This window comes from Bidens hawaiensis, unplaced genomic scaffold (assembly GCF_021521415.1).
Source record: "Bidens hawaiensis isolate Kalapana, Puna unplaced genomic scaffold, B.hawaiensis_p1.1 tig00022670_1, whole genome shotgun sequence".
NCBI lineage: Eukaryota > Viridiplantae > Streptophyta > Magnoliopsida > Asterales > Asteraceae > Bidens > Bidens hawaiensis.
The window spans coordinates 34,587-50,545 of NW_027493535.1; the positions used below are offsets into that span (position 1 = coordinate 34,587).

The following is a 15,959-nucleotide window of genomic DNA, read 5'->3' on the forward strand; positions in this document are numbered from 1 at the left end:
TTTATTAAATAATACAAGTTGAAACAATAAATAAATAAATGATAAGTTGTTTTTTTTTTTGAATATCCTATATGCATGCTATGTGTCTTTTAACTTTCATCCTCGTATCTTTACACCTGTAACATATGTATAAAATAAAATCAGCTATAAAGCCGGTGAGTTTCCACAGTTTAAGTACGTACGTAAAAACCATACAACTCATGGACAAGTGATAAACAAGCAAGTAAGTCATTTCCAGTTGGTAACAACCAATGTACTTGGGTAATCGCGCAAGTAAGGTCCTTTCCAATTGGTAACAACCAACGTACTTGGATAATGAGGCCCTTTTCCACTCGATACAAATGGACCGGAGTGCAAAGCGGGGCGTATGATCATACTTAATGAGGTTTCCCAATCGTGCAAGTAATATTCGTGCAAATAATACAAGTAGCACACAAGTCCATATACGAATTGTAGTTTGTAATAGAAGAAACAATGCTTGAATTTTTATAAAGATACATATGCTACCCCAAAACATTAAAACATTAAAAAGGGGTGGTGAAAAACTCACATCGAAATCGAAGATAAACATGCAATAAAAGCCGAAAGTACGATAACAAAACCGAGGCAACCGCAAATGCGTTAAAGAACCCGAAATGATTGAACTTCTCGAACTATAAAAATAAATACGAGCATTTAAAGACTAACTAACGGGATTAATAAATTTACTTATTGATTTTAAAGATGACGCGTTATATTTTATTATTTTAAAGCGTTTTGGATTTTTATATTGTTTTTAAGCTTTAACGACGTTTTAACGGAATCATGACTTTAATATTATATTTTTTTACAAAGTATGGATTTGAATGGTAATCATGTTCTCGAAGAATATTTATGCTAATGAATTAAAACTAACTAATTATAATTCTAACGGGTTAAAGTTTAACAAACCCAAAAGCTATAGAATTTAAGTTTAACGAATTAAAGCAAATTAATTAAAGCTAATAAATTAAAGTTTAATGACGAGTTAATATTAACGGATTATAGGATTAATAAATTAATGTAAACTAATGGGATTATAAACTAATTTTTAACGGTTTAACGTAATAAAAGTTGAATAATTAAAGTTAACGAATCAATATTAACGAACGAATTAAAATTAGCGGGTTAGCTAGTTTAGTTTTTAGATGGGAAATGATCAAATATATTTTATACTTAATTCATAAAAATTTATTTAATTTAAAAATTTATTCATTTGATTTATTAAGATTTTTAAATAATTTATTTGATATTTAAATAATAAAAGGTTTTTTTTTTAAAAAAACAAGAAAACTGCATTAACCTGGGTTCGAACCCGGGTCTGGCTTTTATGATTAAACATGCTTACCGTCAGACTAGATTGTTCAATTGGTTTAAAGACAGAACTAAAATAGATATATGTATTAATAACCAAGATCATCTTCTTCCTATAAACCCTAGATTGTAATCCTCTAATTTACACCCTGTTTGAAGATTTAGGGGTTTTGATTAATGGTTAAAAACTACCCAAAAGCATATATATAATTACCTGAAAAGGTTATGGTTTGACGAAGAACACACCTCGCCGGAAAAACGACTTGAGTGGACAAATTAACAACTCCAGAGAGTGAGTTAGTGAGTTTAGAGGTGGTGTGTGAGTTTAGTTGGATGCTAGGCTACTATTTATAATACCAATTGAAACGAATATTGATTTATGATGTTAATTACATTCGGCCGATTTTCCAGCGGTTTACAAGTTAATTGCAGTTAATTTAGACGAGGTGACACGTTAATTACGATGTTTACGGATTATTTATTACGCTCCAAAGTTGTTATAACGAATTTATTGGTCAAAACGAGGTTTTAGGCTTGAATTATGTCGCCGGAAAAGCCTCGAGTCGCCGGAAATAATTCATCGTGAAAACGATGCAATAGGGAAGGCTAAGCTTTTCTTTTATATTTTATTATTATTATTTAAACTAATTTACACTTCTGGCCCCTCAACTTTCAATTTACTTTAAAACAGAATTTAAAATATAGTTTCATATTAGACCTTGAACTTTGATAGGTTATAAAAATGTATTAAAAGTTATAATATATATATTTTTTATATTATACCCATATAGTTCGCAAATTGTTTGAATAAAAACTATAAACTTCGGAGTTTCGCTACTTAAATAAAATGAAAAAGTAAACGAACGAACGAACTATAAACGTAAATCATCGTGAATATTATATTAATGATGAACGTTAAACACGAATACAATGTAACGATGAAACGGTTCGGTTTAACGAATACGAATACAAATAAAGATAACAAAATGACGATTGTCACATAGAATACGTGCAACGAAATTAATTGATATATATATATATATATATAAACAAAACCGAAAATTTCAAAATGGGTTGGGTTTTCGGGTCTGAAAAGTAACGAATGTTACAGTCGACGGAAAATTATTTTATTGGTCGAAAGGAACAGTGGATTGACGGAACAGTGCTTCGTTGGAAAGTACTTTAGTGGTGAAGGGGAACCTTGGGTCGACGGTACAGTGCATCGCCGTTGAGAAATTGTGATGGAGGTTCTATTGAGTTGTTGGTATATTTGTCGAGATCAAACCCGATGAGAGTAGCAAGAACTTGACGTCGCCACACGGGGAATTTGGTGGACGTAAGTTTGATGGAGAAATTTGAGGCGGCCATAAGTAAAATAATTTCAGTGGATGGTGAAAGTCGTTGCCGAAAGTTAGGATGGAAAAGAGCCCAGAGAAGCACTTTAGGCTCTGATACCATAATAAGTTTATCAAACCAACTTAAATATTTTATTTAAAATGTGTGGTTATATACCATAGAGAAAAATACTAAGATCAAGGCATCAAAATAAATACAACTAATTAACAAGAAAGCTACAAATCAATAAGTTACAAAATTCAAATTGTATTATAGGGGCAACCGATTCTTAATATGTTCTCTAATATGGCCATTGAATAAGGTGCTGTTTATTTTCTCAGAGGTAAAATGTATGTAGTCTGCGGACCACATTTACAGACATCTGTAGTAGAAGAGGTGGACCAAACCTCTGCACTCTGCAAGAAGAAGACTGTTTGTTTTTTAACGTCTGCAGACTGCTAAAACTTTTAATATAAGTTCTATACCAAAAAACACAAATTATCCAGCAACAATTAAAAATATATAAATCCAAATTTTATACCTCAGAACTAGCAAATTATAAAGCTTACATTAACAATTTTCCACGTGAATGTTTTTTCCTCCAAAAGTTTCTTCAATTGTTTTCGAAAGTAGATAGTTCATACATAATGAATGAAACGAGCCAAAACTCGAGCTTAAAACAACTCACAAACCGATGACATAAACCTAAACTTTTTACAAACCTTTTTCAACTAAAAACTTTCGATAGACTTTTTATAATCCTTAACTTTTTACAAACTTTTTTCAACTAAAAACTAACAATACTTGAACAATTATGCAAAATTATAATTGAACAAAAAAAAAAAACTAATCAATTAACAACTCAATTGAACAAATCAATTAACAAGAATTCAATTAACAAAAACTTAATAACTTAATTGATATTTGATGGAAATAATGAGTTTGGAAGAGGTTGGAAGACTATAGTCCAAGTCTGCACCTAGAAGAGGGTGCGCAGACGTTTTTTAATGAAACGTCTTCAAAAAAACAAACAGTCTGCAGAGGGCAATAATGTCTGCGCGTGGTCTGCGCGCTGCCGACAAAAGAGGCCAGAAAGATCTTTTGTAAAAAAACAAACACCACCTAAGTGTTTTCAACAGAAGAAATGAAAAAGGCATATATGATATAATCATAATCATATATGACCCCGAATCAAAATGCTACTTCATATCCATCATGCAATGCAATCCATGCAATTACTGATACACAGAAGAATCATGGTATGTACTTTCGCGTAATTGCTGAAGTGTTACATATGTTTGGTGCATAGCAACTTTACAACTCAACCATCTGATCTAGGTCTATTTGAAAAAAGTTAGAATATAACATTTTATTGTAGCATAAGGATTAAAATCTATCTTTATTTCATTTTTATTATCGATGATCATAGACGGTCTCTTACCATTTTGAATAAATAGATTATTGATTGTTCATGAGTCGAATTTTGTTAAGCCATAGTCAATTCAAACTTTGATTGAATTCTTTTACTAAGCTGAAATCTAAAGTTTGAACTTGACTCGCTTACAGACTGAGCAATCTCAATTCGCTCCAACTTGACTCAAAATTTAAGCGCACAATCTCAGCTTGGCTAAAAAATTGTTGAGCCGATTTTCAAGCAAGATTTGAGCCACAACCTTTTAGAACAACCGTAATTTAAAACATTTTTTTATATATAGTTATTAGTAGATTCTAGGAGCTACTTCTTTGCAATTGTTTATTACGATCACAATAAGATCTCAAGAACAATCAAATACCAAATGGCACACGGTTTCTTGTTCAAATAACTTTTCTTATTAGATTTGACTCATGAAAGAAAATCAGATACATAAGAAAAAGAATAAAAATAGGAACGAGCCAAGGATTATATAGAACCCCTACAATCACAGGATCCTAAATAAGGAGTTTTAAACTGAAACAAACTCAGTAACAATCAATAGATAATTAATCCAAGAAAACATAAATGCTCCTTCGAGTTTATGATCCCTGTCAAAATAAATTAGCTAAAGTGATTTACGGTTTAGTAATTCTTATGATTTGATATTTAATACAATTTTCAAAATAAGATGAAACATGAAGAACCAACAAGACCCATTTGATGAATCAATCTACAAAAAAGGAAATAAGGAATTCTTAAACAAATCTAACTAGAACAAATCAAACTTTATAAGTGTTAACTGACCTTAATCAACCTCTAAAAAAGTTTGTTTCATACAGGGTCGACTCAATCTCTTAGGTGGCCTAAACGATATATTAAAACGATACATCGTTGCAAAAAAAGTATATTGCTTTAACTCGAAATAAATCAAGATATCATCATTTTTTTCAAATAATTAGTAATGCAGTTCCTCACACCTTCCTCGACCTAATTCAGTTTAAACGCCGCTCAAATCACACACATTAATCCAAATCCCGAATTACAAATGTATAATTATTAGTTTTTTTTTTTGAAATTGAAGACATTAGAAGGTGGGGGCCTAAAGCCTTAACTTCATTTCGCTGTCCCCAGAGACGACCATGGTTCCATGAAAGATCCAACATGTATCCTATGCCGATGAGTCGATGACACATCTCAAGTTTTATAAGTGACAAACAAATGGATAATAAGTAATCCGAGTTCGTCTGAACTCTCAAGTCATGTTTTCCTGTAGTTATAGTAACTCTAATACTTAACTCATTGTGTTATACAATTACTGGAGACACGCATTTTCTAAGCTCTCTGAGCATTAAAAAAGATTCACATGGAATCAAAATTGTTGTTTTTGGTAAATCTAATTGCATGTATAAGCATTAAGAGCAAGCATGAATGCATGATATTAAATATGAGAATTAGAAATGTAAGAAGACTAATACATTGGGGATGTAGCTCAGATGGTAGAGCGCTCACTTAGCATGCGAGAGGTAAGGGTATCGATACCCCGCATCTCCAATTTCTAATATAATCTTGAATGCATTTTTCTTTCGGCTCAATTTTATTCTTGGGCTGTATACCTGACCATTGGGCCTAAAAAATTCTGTTGGAATGTATTTTTCAAATTCGAAAAGAATGCGTATTTGATTTGGCCCTTTTATGCTTATTTTTATTTTTTACCGAATCGGCTTTAAAGTGTTTCCACGCGGCTTCCAACATATTTAGAAATTAGAACCTATGTATGTTTCACATAATTCCTTTGGTGTTTTCATTATTCTATACGTCATATATTATATTTCTAGAGCATTACAGTTTTTAATACTTCTTTTTTCTTCCTTTCGTATTTTTTAACCATTACTGATGTTATATTTTGATCGGTCATCACCCCAATTCCCTCATCGTTCCCCTTTATGAAACAATACTTTTTCTTATCTTCTTCCTCCTGTCACGTCCTTGTGACGCTTGTACGACACATCATATAACTACATTTATTAGGTCTCCGCCATTCATCTATTAAGTCTGTTACTGTGTTGGTTTGTAAAGTATGATGTTAAGTGCTCTTTCTTTTTTTATTCTTTACACTGAGGTTGAATATAAACTTGTGCTCGAGAGCTACCTCTCCACAAAGTGACAAAGGAGGTATGGATTCTCGAGAAGAAAGAAGACACTTCAAATTATTGATTAGTTGCAAGAGATAACATAGAACCAATCGTTAATAATCTAATGAATTTTTTCGTTCCAAGCATTATCCACATTTATCAATATGTTTCCTATCTAAAGGAACATTACTTGATGAACTTTTTTTGTCACAGTTGTAGCTCCTGTTATCGTTACCACAATCCCGAGTGTTATGCCATTTGGTGCCGTAACCACCTTCCTTATTATATTTCTATGTATAATTCATCAACACAGATTTTAATTCACACTTTTCGTTATTCTATAAGTATGCTTTGTATCCATAAATCAAAGATCAAGCAAAAAACTTAAATTACTGTTAAAATACAATATTATAATTTTGTAAGTGAATCAATTCATTAAATTATAACTTTGTTATCTCTACCTTTACGTTTGTTAAAAATTTTAAGCATTAAAATCATTGAATTCTCAGTCTTGTATTTTACATCTAGATGAATCATACATATTTAAAAAATATACACCCAATAAAATTTTGTTCATAACCACCTACTAGTACCCACTTTAAGAGTCGTACATATGTATGTAAAAAGAAAAAAAATAATAAAATAAAATAAAAGTGTAGTGTGAGTGTGAAGTTAATAATTAAGGGACTATAGTTGTTATGATTAATATTTAAGGTTTTCTTTCATTAAACCCCTCGCAAATCTTGGTGTTTTGTTACAACCCAAGATCAAGATTAATTAAAATTTTCAAACATTTAAAAATCCTTTCACTTTCTTAGCTCATCAATCACCTGCTTCATATTCTTCCCTGCAACCACAAGCAATCACTTTAATTAAATCCTTGGTAGCTTTTACAACAATTCATGAACACACCTAACAGTCACTGCCACAGCCTAGAAACTTTCCTTTTAAGTAACTTGATCACCTAACTCAACTCTCTATCCATCAATTCCTATCTCACTATTTCTTACTCTCTCAACCATATTTCAAGGTTCTAATTATAGTCATTATTATCATTTTGTTTGTGTTCAAGAACATTAATAAGATTAAGAGTTTTGGGTAGGTCTCAAAGCAGGTTTGAAGAATGGTTGGGCCTGCCAATGGTAGTAGAACATTAACACCAAGACAAGTTTTGTCGGTCGTTAATGGCGGTCAAGATTCGGTTATGCGTGTTGGGCCAGCAAGCGTTGCGGGCTCGGATTGTGGAGGGGTTGAATTTACTAGAGAAGATGTTGACGCATTGTTGAATGAGAGGATCAAACCAAAAAATAAGTTTAGTCTCAAGGTTAGTGAATTTTAAACCTTTTTTATTTTTAGTTTTTATGGAATGTATGGCGAATTCGATTTTTATTTTGTGGTTTTTAGGAGAAATGTGATGCTATGAGTGATTATATAAAAAGACTTAAAATGTGTATCAAGTGGTTTCAAGAACTTGAAGGGGATCTTTTATTAGAGCAAGTAAAACATTTGAACATGCTGGAATCCGCAGAAAAGAAATGCAATGATTCCGGTATATAACTATAATTTCAAGTACTATATGCATATTTCAAATCAATTTTTTTGTAGTTTAATCTTTTTGTTCTATTTCATGGATTCAAGAAATGCTAATGAGTCAAAAGGAAGAAGAATTAAATTCGATAATCATTGCGTTACGCAAGAATTACACCGCCTTACAGGAGAAACTAGCAAAAGAAGAATTGGATAAATTGGTATATTCAGAATCTTGAATTCTTGATCATGGTATAAGAACATGTTTTATTTCGAAAGTTTATATTTTTAATGGTCAAGATTAATCTCAGGCTGCAATGGTATCATTAACCAAAGAGAAAGATGCGCGCTTGTCTGTAGAGAGATCACAAGCTCCGATCTTGGAAGAACTCGAAAGAGGTCAACGTGAAAGTTCAAGTGCTAATCAGAAGGTTATTTATTTATATATAATCTTGAAACGTAAAATGCAAAAAATGAAAGATAAAAGATTCCCTTGAATATAACTAAGTTCCATATTTATTTGATTCTCAGATATTATCGCTTAACGATATGTACAAGAGACTACAAGAATACAACACGAGCTTACAACAATACAATAGTAAGCTTCAATCAGAGCTTAATGAAACCAATGAAATCCTTAAAAATGTAGAAAAAGAAAAGGTTGCGATTTTGGAGAACCTTAGCAGCCTAAGAGGCTACTGCACTTCTTTGCAAGATCAGTTGACCGCTGCTAAAGTCAGTATTTTCATCATTTGATTATATTCCAATTTCATTTTTTGTATCTCAAATATATATATGAATGTAACTTTAGGAAAGTAATAACGAGACGATGATGATTAAAGAAGCATTGAAGAGTGAAGTTGGAAGCCTAAGATTGGACATACAACAAGTGAGAGATGATCGCGATCGCCAGCTATCACAAGTTCAAGAATTATTAGCTGAAGTGTTGATATATAAGGAGTTGACTGGAAAATCAGCAGGTGAACTGGAGAACCTTACCACAAAGTCAAACGAGCTCGAGGTTCTTATTTGTTGACTGCTCTTTATATGTCATAGCTTATAAAAGCTACCACTTATAAGTTATAACAATGTTATGTTATGTTATGTTATGTTATGTTATGTTATGTTATGTTATGTTATGTTATGTTATGTTATGTTATGTCTACCATTATTGTTTGTTCAGGCAAAATGTGCTTCACAAAGTGATCAAATAAAGAAATTGCAAGAGAAACTTGATGCTGCTGAGAATAAACTCGCGGTATAATTGATTTTATATTTTATGAACATAACACTCAAGTTTGACTAACTCTTGATTTAACTTTTATGTTCAAGATGTCTGATTTATCAGCATATGAGATAAGAACAGGATATGAAGAACAAAAAAAATTCACCTCTGACTTACAGTTTCGTTTAGCCGAGGCAGAAATTAAACTTGTTGAAGGAGAATTCTTGCGCAAAAAGTTGCATAACACAATATTAGTAAGTTTCAATTTCTTTTTGACTTATTTTTTTAAACAAATTATCGCAGTAACATCTTTTTTTCCACAGGAATTAAAAGGGAATATACGAGTATTTTGTAGGGTCCGGCCTTTATTGTTAGATGAAGCTGCTGAAGATGAACCGAAGGCGGTTTCTTTTCCTACATCAACAGAAAATGCTGGTCGCGGTATTGAGTTATTGCAACATGGTACTATAACGACTATGCTCTGTGTAGAGTTGACTTTTTAACCATGTTTTTTGATGCTTATGATTTTACTTTTTTTTTTGGTTGTTGTTAAAAAGGGCAAAAACATTCGTTTGCGTTTGATAAGGTGTTTGTGCCTGAATCTTCACAAGAAGAGGTGTTTTTTGAGGTCTCACAGCTTGTTCAGAGTGCTTTGGATGGTTATAAGGTGATGCGCATTGTTAATTGTCTTAAGCAATTTTTTTTACTAGCTTGAGATTATAATGAACCCAAATCGGGCCGCTCTTGTGTCTTAACAAGGGGTATGCATGGGTTAGTTTGAGTCGGTTTTCGGCTTAAACAAAACCAAATACCGAAAATTCAGTTTTTAAAATTTTTTAAAAACGTTATGTTTGGGTTTGGTTTTTTCAGTTTTATCATTTAAGCTTGTATTTATTTGGGCCGAATATTTTGGCCCATGTCTTTTTATTAATAAATAATTGGTTGACTGATATACATTTGCCATTTGGGCTAAAATATTCGGGTAACATTATTTATTAAATTCTTATATATTATTTAAAATTCAAAATTAAAATCAAAATACATAAATTCGATTCGGTTTAGTTACATGCAAAACTGAAACCGAACCGAAAGTCTATTCTTTTTATGAAAACATAAAAGCTAACCATCGATTTTTGTTCGGTATATGAATTTTGGTTCGTTTTTTTCAGTTAACGGATTGGCTTTTTCGGTTTCAGGTTTGTATATTTGCTTATGGTCAAACGGGGTCGGGAAAAACGCATACAATGATGGGTGCGCCAGGAAACGCTGATGATAAAGGATTGATACCGCGTTCTCTAGAACAAATTTTTGAGTCAAGACAAACGCTACAAAACCAAGGGTGGAAGTATGAAATGCAGGTTTGACTTTTCAACCAAGTTTCTTGTTTGGTAAGCCAAGACAAGAAAGTATTTTACAAATATTAAATCTATAGGTTTCAATGCTGGAGATATACAATGAGACCATACGCGATCTGTTGACCAGACCTGGGTCAACAGAGGCCCGTAGTAAGCAGTATGCAATTAAACATGATGCAAATGGGAACACACATGTTTCTGACCTAACCGTAGTTGATGTACGCAGCAGTAGAGAAGTTACATTTCTGTTAAACCGTGCTGCACAAAGCAGGTATTTACGGGTCGGGTTGGTTGACCAGAAGAACTTTTTGTCTGGTATTTACGGGTTGGGTTGGGTTGACCTGAAACACTTTTTGTCTGGTTTTCTTTTTAACAGTAGTTAGTGATTATATTATATTAGTAATTTGTTTTTAATAATATGATTCAGGAGTATATACTTTTGACCCATTTCATCTTAAGCTAGTCATTTTGATTTCACATGCTTGACCCGTTCATATTGATCCCATGCATATGGTTTTCGAGCTGGGGGTCTCTCTGGAAGCAACCTCTCTATCCTTTGGGATGGAGGTACGGTTTGCCTACCCCACCCTACCCATACCCTGCTAACAATTTTGTTATTGGTGGGATTTATACTGGGTATGGTGGTTGTTGTTATGTTTGACCCGTTCAACTTAATCTCTTTCACATTTAGGTCTGTGGGTATGACCCAAATGAACGAACAATCGTCAAGAAGCCATTTTGTGTTCACTATGAGGATAACGGGTGTTAATGAGGTAAGGGAAATTTCAGTTTTATTTATTTATTATTTTTTTATATATATCGTTTTGTTAATGGTGTTGGTTAATGATGAAGTGTTGATTAATGTTGTAGAGCACAGAGCAACAAGTGCATGGTGTTCTTAACCTTATTGATCTTGCGGGTAGCGAACGTCTTTCTAAAAGTGGATCAACTGGGGACCGTTTGAAAGAAACTCAAGCCATTAACAAAAGTTTGTCATCGTTAAGCGATGTTATATTCGCTTTAGCAAAGAAGGAAGAACATGTACCTTTCAGGAACTCAAAACTTACATATCTTCTTCAGGTACATATCTAATGCTTATGATTTTATAGGAGTGTGTATGGGTCAGTTTTGGGCGCAAACCGACTTTTTAAGTTTTTAATGCCATTTGTGCTTTGAAATTTTTTTGTTTGAAAAAAACTTGACCAAAATAATGAATTTGGACATGAACTTTGGGCTAACTCTTTTTGTTAATTAAAATTTATATAATTAATCAACTTTTATACATTTGGGCTAAAACATTTAGATTAAAATATTTATTAAGTTCTTGTAAATTACTTACAAATAAAAACTTAATGAAAATCTATAAATTTGGTTCGGTTCGGATACTTTGATTTAAATTACATCAAAACTGAAATCGAACTAAAAGTTTGGTTTTATGGATCGGTTATTTGGTTTCATGCACACCCATAGTCTTTCTTATTTGTTTTAAAGCTTCTAAAGAATTTATATTTGGTTTGAAATTGATCAGCCTTGCTTAGGCGGCGATTCCAAGACTCTGATGGTGGTGAATGTTTCACCAGCACCTAGCTCCATGAACGAGTCACTTTGTTCTCTTCGGTTTGCTGCAAGAGTTAATGCTTGTGAGATTGGAACGCCTCGGAGACAAACATCTGTGAAGCAAGTGGATGCTAGATTAAGCTATGGCTAATAATTTTGCATTAGTAAATATCAACCAGAAATCGGTACATTTTTGAAATTCTAACAGTTTGGTGCATGTTGGTGTGTATACTAGAAAGAAAAACTGAAGAATAGTAGTTGGCCTATGATTTGCAGAGAAGAACTATGAAAAAAACAGAATTTGTTGGTTAGTAGATTAGTACTTTTGTTGATCATGTGTTATTTAAGTAATGTTTCAGATTTTTGAGTTTTTTTTACACTCGAAGTGAATTATGATTAAGACTGTTTAAGAGTGCACTCTTGTTTTCTGTCTCTCCCTCTCTCAAGTCGCAACAAGTGTATGTGTCGAAATGCCAATTATTAAGGTGGGTTTTTGACATGCATTCATGCCATGTTATATGGAATAACTTTTATGCGCAATCAAACCTCTTGGTGTAAAGGCGTTAAACGGACAATGCATAATAAGATAAACACGAACAAAAAGGCGTGCTAAAAATATTGTAGAATTAGAAAAATTACCTTATTTATTTAGCTTCGTTTTTTGTTTTCAAAAAAATAGTTCTTTCCACTATACGATTTGAAGGGACACACATTCCTTCATTTTTAACCACAGTTTGAAGAGACATAATGGTTAACCATCCTTCGAACCACCAACGCAACCTAAAATACATTTGTTTGATCTTATTGAAAATATTGCAAAAATATTTTTTTTGTTAAATATATGTTATTTTAGTAATATTCCACTTGTCGCTTTCATCAAACGTACGTGTGCCATTTACGCGAATAGATTATTTACATACGTGTAAGAAACAATTAACCATACTCTCCAAGTGTTTTCCATGCAAATTATCAAACCAACCAGTTACACTATAAAACAACTGCCCCTCTACGTACCACCATCATAAGCAATCCACAATGGCAAAACTTGCATTTGTTGTACAGGCTATATATGTCAGCGATCTTAACATTTGCTGAGGTGGTCTCTGGATACAAAACCACCATCACCATAAATGGCAACCCATGTACCACCATTGAAGACAATGGCCATATTATAGACGATGGCCTAGAAAACACGGGTATCATCACTGAGGATAATGGCCATATTATAGACGATAGTCTGGACAATCAGGGTGTCACTACTGAGGACAATGGCCATATTATAGACGACCGCCTGAACAACCCAGGTGCCGCCACTGAGGAGAATGGCCATATTATAGACGAAGGTTCAGATGCTTCCCGACCAATGTAACACACACACACACACACACACACATATATATATGGTAAGTATAAAATGAAAACCCACTTAAGTTGTGAAAATTCTAGAAACCCATTCTCAACCACATGTTTTTAATTAATGTTTAAATCTTGTGGTCCACAATTAAAGTGAATAAAAAATGTAAATATAAATATAACATTTTCTCTCTCCTGAAAACATATATAAAAATTAGTAAAAAAATGTTAAAAAATAGAAAAACATTTTTTTTTGATGTTTCTATGTTTTGTATTAAATGTTACAACATATATTACATGTAAAAAAAAAGCCGATGTTACATAGGGTTTTCGCGGGTTTTCACAACTCAAGTGGGTTTTCATTTTAACCTTACCCTATATATATATATAGGCTAAGTATAAAATGAAAACCCACTTGGTTGTGAAAACTCTAGAAACTCATTCTAAACCATATGTTTTTAATTAATGTTAAATCTTGTGGTTCACAATTAAAGTGAATAAAAAATGTAAATATAATTATAACATTTTCTCTCTCCTGAAAACATATATAAAAATTAGTAAACAAATGTTAAAAAATAGCAAAACATTTTTTTTGAGGTTTCGATGTTTTGTATTAAATGTTACAACATCTATTACATGCAACAAAAAAAAAACGATGTTACATAGGGTTTTCGCGGGTTTTCACAACTCAAGTGGGTTTTCATTTTAACCTTATCCTATATATATATATCCCAAGCAGTTCGTACAGATGTGTGTTCTGAGTTTGAATATATGCATGCATGTAATATAAATATAAAGCATACGGTCGCTCTTTGTATAACAAATAACACATAACTCGTTAGGGCCGACTCAACGTCCTCGAGACCTAAAACTAACTAAAATGTTGAGGCCTTTTTCTTTTATTTTCTTTATGCGTATAACGCTATAGAGTATACAAGAATTATAGAAATATAGATGATATTCAGTGATAATGGATATGAAGCAATCCTTCTTGCTTGTGGTCCATCATGAAATTACTAATTCTAAAATGACTTTACTTTCAAAATTTCATAATGCATAACTCATATTTAAGATTGAGGCCCTATAAAAGTGAAGACTTAAAGCCATTGCCTTCTTTAACTTATCCACGAGACGGTCCTGAAACTCGTGTACATGCTCAATCTCCACTTCTCCAATATTATTTGATCAATTAATTAACTGTCCATATCACCTTTTTTGGTATTATCTTTTTCCTTGTATGGTGCATAATTCTAAGAGTGATTGTTGTTGTAGGCTGTGTACATATACTGATGTATCCTTTCTTTTGATTAATACTCAAGAATAGTTCTTAAAAGCTTGAAGACGCTTAGGGGACATGCGTAGCTGATGCAGGTGGTCAAATTGTTCTAACAATTTGAGTGAGTTTATTAAAGAGTTAACTAGACAATAGATGCCTAACGTTTCATAAAGTAACAACATTGGGTATTAACATTTAAAAGTTACTTGTTTAGGTATTCAACTTTCAATTTTATAACAAAGTTGGGGTGCTAAGTCTAACATTCGTTAAAAACTTAACCGAATGGGAGTCATGTGAAAAAAAAAACTAAGGGAAATCCTGTCATTACACCTTTAACCCATACTAGCGTATCAACTGCTTCTTCACTCCATGTTTGTAATACAAAGAAGACACAAAGTCACGATTAGGGTAAACGAAGAACAATGGGCGCGTGGGCAATTAGGACAGAGTACGACATGGCTTTGGTATGTAATTTTGGTAATGATATGCTATTTATACCCTTTGTTCTTGATAATGAGATGAAATTGAAAACCATATTTTTTTATTTTTTGGTACAGGCCTTCATCCAGAGGGATTTTTTTTTAAATTCACCATGGTAGAGAATTTTTCATCAGCAACTACCATAAAGTTTATGAAATGATCAAGGTCAATTATGTGGATTTTTTGGACATAGAAAGGTTCTGTATTTTTTTACTTCAATGACATAATCAAAAAGTTTGGTAATCTAATGAAAAGAATTGTCAATGTAACGAAAGTCATTGGTAAGTGCCATGGTATACTAACTTTTTTGATACGTCATTGAAGTAAAAAATATACTGAACCTTTTTACGTCCAACAAATCCACATAATTAATCTTGCCCCTTTCATAAACTTTGTGGTAGTTGCTGATGGAAAATTCTCCAACATGGTGAATTTTGATAGAAAAAAACTCCGGATGAAAGCCTGAACCAAAAAAAATACAAAAATACGGTTTTCAATTTCATCTCATTATTAATAACAGAGGGTTTAAAGAGCATATCATTACCAAAATTGCGTACCTTAAGCCATGTCGAATTTAAAGTTTTAAAACTCTGTCATGATTGCCCAGGCGCCCATTTTTCTCGTTTGCCCTAATCGTGACTTTTTGTCTTCTTTGTATTACAAACATGAAGTGAAGAAGAAGTAGTTGATACGTTAGTATGGGTTAAAGGTGTAATGAAAATATTTCCCTTAGTCTTTTTCACATGACTCCCATTCTGTTAAGTTTTTAACGGATGTTAGACTTAGTACCCAACTTTGTTATAAAATCAAAAGTTGAATACCTAAACAAGTGACTTTTAAATGTTAATATCCAATGCTGTTACTTTCATGAAACGTTAGGCACCAACTGTGTAATTCGGTCTTTATTAAATGTGAATAATAATTTTTGATCAAATTGATCAATATCAATACACCTAGTTGAGTCACCTTAACT

The 15,959-nt window shown here is 32.5% G+C and overlaps 1 protein-coding gene across 1 annotated transcript; it reads left to right on the top strand.

Annotated features, from left to right (window-relative positions):
* Positions 1-7,336: 7,336 nt before the first annotated feature.
* On the top strand, positions 7,337-12,090 carry LOC143565972 (kinesin-like protein KIN-14N). Its single transcript, XM_077052785.1, has 15 exons — positions 7,337-7,537; positions 7,618-7,762; positions 7,852-7,961; positions 8,052-8,171; positions 8,272-8,475; positions 8,552-8,761; positions 8,924-8,998; positions 9,073-9,219; positions 9,289-9,427; positions 9,523-9,632; positions 10,162-10,323; positions 10,398-10,591; positions 11,012-11,093; positions 11,191-11,400; positions 11,849-12,090. The coding sequence occupies exons 1-15, from the start codon at positions 7,337-7,339 to the stop codon at positions 12,026-12,028; spliced, it is 2,289 nt and encodes a 762-aa protein (XP_076908900.1). The 3' UTR covers positions 12,029-12,090.
* The last annotated feature ends 3,869 nt before the right edge of the window (positions 12,091-15,959 follow it).

Coding starts and splice junctions, on each gene's coding strand:
- LOC143565972 (XM_077052785.1), top strand. CDS start 7,337: ATGGTTGGGCCTGCCAATGGTAGTAGAACATTAACACCAAGACAAGTT. Junction 9,220..9,288: donor AGTTGCATAACACAATATTA/GTAAGTTTCAAT, acceptor TTTTTTCCACAG/GAATTAAAAGGGAATATACG. Junction 9,633..10,161: donor GTGCTTTGGATGGTTATAAG/GTGATGCGCATT, acceptor TTTCGGTTTCAG/GTTTGTATATTTGCTTATGG.